Source organism: Salvia hispanica, chromosome 4 (genome assembly GCF_023119035.1).
Source record: "Salvia hispanica cultivar TCC Black 2014 chromosome 4, UniMelb_Shisp_WGS_1.0, whole genome shotgun sequence".
NCBI classification, from domain to species: Eukaryota; Viridiplantae; Streptophyta; class Magnoliopsida; order Lamiales; family Lamiaceae; genus Salvia; species Salvia hispanica.
This window is the reverse complement of record NC_062968.1, coordinates 38,004,652-38,007,944: the sequence shown is the minus strand read 5'-3', so window position 1 is coordinate 38,007,944 and position 3,293 is coordinate 38,004,652. Positions and strand designations below refer to the sequence as shown.

The 3,293-nt window shown below is 34.7% G+C and overlaps 1 protein-coding gene across 1 annotated transcript; it reads right to left on the bottom strand.

The window, feature by feature from the left end:
• Positions 1-1,967: 1,967 nt before the first annotated feature.
• Positions 1,968-2,965, bottom strand: LOC125219916 (transcription repressor OFP13-like). The gene has a single exon (XM_048122007.1). The coding sequence runs from the start codon at positions 2,849-2,851 to the stop codon at positions 2,171-2,173; it is 681 nt and encodes a 226-aa protein (XP_047977964.1). The 5' UTR covers positions 2,852-2,965; the 3' UTR covers positions 1,968-2,170.
• Positions 2,966-3,293: the final 328 nt, after the last annotated feature.

Below are 3,293 nucleotides of genomic sequence, written 5' to 3'. Positions count from 1 at the left end.
ACAATATGACATAAGAATATCAACACTAATACAAGAAAATATCAACACATATTTATTGAGATTTTTACATTGGTTTTATTGAGATTTTTTTGATGTATTTGTTGATAAAAATCTGGTTATCAATATTTACGAAAACTAAAATAAAAATACTATCAAATTTCATCATCCGAACGTCGTCGGAACATATGCAATTGAGATCTCGTTTGAATCCTTATAAAATCATCTTTAATTTGATATATTTTTTGCAAAAAAATAATTTAAATCGAGAGAGTTACGTAAATTTAAAGTTTTAAGATGATTTTAATAAAAAGAAATTGACATTAATACCCTCTAATTTTATTTATTAATTTTCTTAATTAAAAATATAATCCACGTGACATTATTTCAATCACTAGATCTCCTCATCTAAGGACTAAGATTTAGTCTTAGTTTGAGATTGTTAATTAGTTAACCCTTGATGACTCTCAAAATATATTCACATACATATAATTCAAAAACAAGGTACCAACAAAAATATTTATAGCATTTGCAGTAGAGATCTGATCTCAGTTGAGTATCAAAATTTGAATTTGTTTTTGTCATTTTTATTTAAGTGGTGCAATATAAATAAGGACCACCGAAACTCGACGGCAACATTCCCTCCCAATCCATCAAAATCCCAATTTTTCTTTTGGAAATTGTTTAACAAAATAAAAACTAATGCAATCATACGAGTTCCGAACTAACCGGAAAAGGGAAACAAAACGTAATGCAAATAAATATTGTCATCTTCTTAAGAAATTAGCTAAGAAAAAAAAAAAACAAGTTTGTATGAAGGACGTCAGCTGGTCTCTTTGTTGGTTTCCATTTTATGGTATGACCTCATTTCTGGGTTCCTTAGTTTACAGATAGAAACATACAACTGAATCTATTTTTTTCCAATAATAATTTTGGATATTTGGCATCTCAATTGCTGGTTGACAATAGGTAGTAATGGCGCAGAGATACAATCTCAATTTTAAGAGAGGACCACTTCAATTTCTAATGGGCAAATTGTCAAATAAAATCATGAAAGATGGTTAAATTCTTGTTTTTCCCACACTTTTCAAAATACTATTAAAAATAAGTCACAATAGATGTTTTTTTATTAATCATCTCATCTTCTCTTTTACGAAAAATTGCACGTTGATGTGGCAATTGGTATAAAACAAGCGGAGAAAATGTCATTTCGAACTTAATTACACGCTATTATTTTACCTAGCACCGTTTTACCACTTGTTTGGCATTGACTTCCGCTCATCAATCACATAATTCACCAGAAAGGGAAAGGAGGTGTCACTAAAAAAAAAAAGATAAAAACACTTTTTTAATACTATTAACGACTCTAATTTGTGTGTCTAATTATACCATAAACGCTTCAATTTAGAGACATTTTCTTTTGCGTCCTAAAAATTATAGTTATTTTTATAATATTTCCAAACGCTAGTAATTGCGTCTCAATTTTTGTGTCCCTAAAAAATACTTCATCCGTCTCAATAAAAATGAAATGTTTTCCTTTTAGTTTGTCCTATTAAAAATAAAACGTTTACTAAAATGGAAATATCTCTTTCTCTATTTTTTCATTTCTCTTATTTTTACTCTCTTTTCATTAACTCACAAAACAACACTATATAAAAATCTGTGTCAATTTCTAAATGTTGCATATTCAATGGGAATGAGGGAGTAAATTTTTGTAGTGTGTGATAATTGATTTTTTTTTTATTTTCATGATTTATTCTTAAAATGTGTGCAACTGAAATCAGAATTTAACCATGTTCCGTGATTTATTTAGCAATCCCATTTCCAATGATACTTGCCAATTTTGAATCTCATGAGATTTTACTACGTTCAATCTCCCTATGTCTCACAATTTATATATTAGAGTTTCCATGATGTTTTGTAAACGCCAAGCAATCTTGTGTGATTGATTGGTTAATTATTTCGCCATATTTCAAAACGATAAATTTCCGTTCATTGAAATTGGATTTCAAATCATCCAATGCAAATTGCAAAACAAAATACCCCTAATTACAAAATTGCAGAAGATCTTAATCTCAATTTCAGAAATTAATTAATACTAATATTACATTAAACACAGTCGTGTAATCTTGAGGGTTTGCAATCTCTCCCTCTCTCTAAACTAAAACTAAAGCTAACTTGACGCGACTATATTCTGATCGGAAAAACATTCCGATGAGGCGTCGGGGGCGGAGACTTCGTCGTCGTTTTCCAGCGCAGGACTGATCGACGAATACGTGGCGGTGGAGGAAGAGAAGGAGAGAGGCGACGTGAAGGAGTAATGCGCGGAGCATTGGTCGTCGGTTTCCGAGGCCTCCCGGAGAGAGAGGTGAATCAGCAAATCGACGAATGCTCCGACGATGTAGCCGTGATTGGCTTTCTCGTTGACTCTGAGGTAACACGTCAGCAGCTCCTCGAGGCATCCCCAGCTCTTGAGGCCGTGCGCCTCCACCATCTCCGCCATCGAAGATCTGAAATCCAGGAACGGATCGTTCGAATCCATCGCCATCACTCTCACGCGCTCGCCGTAGGGGAACGCCTCCGCCAGGATCGAGCTCGTCTCGCCTGGATCGAAGAAGAGGCGATCGGATCGGAGGCCTCCGATCACGGCGGATTCGTCGCGGCGGATGCTGAAGAAGGAGTCCGGGAAGGCGTTGCCGTCGAGATAGGCGGAGTTGATGGTTTTGTAGAGGTTTGTATCGGCGTTGGCGCGGAAGGAGAGAGTCTTGGGGCTGTTGGCGCATGGCCACGGCGAGGCCACGGCGGAGGCGGTGGTGCCTTTGAACAGAAACGGAAATTTGTTTTTCTTTACCATATTAGAGACAGAGAGGGAGGGAGGGAGGAGGAATAAGTTTAAGTTGAATCAATGGAAGGTTTTAAGTTGTGAGGACTGGTGAGAGAAGCTTAAGTGGGGTCTGTATTTTTTGAATATTTTTTTGTTTGTCATCTTCATGTATGGATACACACAATATTAATATCAGAGAGATTGTGAATACAGAGTGATTTCTAAAATTTGTGGATTAAATTTCATGAGATATTGAATTTTCTTTAAAAATGTGTATCATATATTGATATTATTGGATATATGTTACAATATGCATATGTATACCACACTTTATTTGATTGAAAAGGAGTATATATAGTTTTCTGTATTTCCATAAATTTCCAACAATTTTAAATTTTTGTAAGTCCACTAAGATGACTTTGAGGTCAATTTGGGATGTAGGGAGTATTAAAATATGGAGTACTAGTACTAA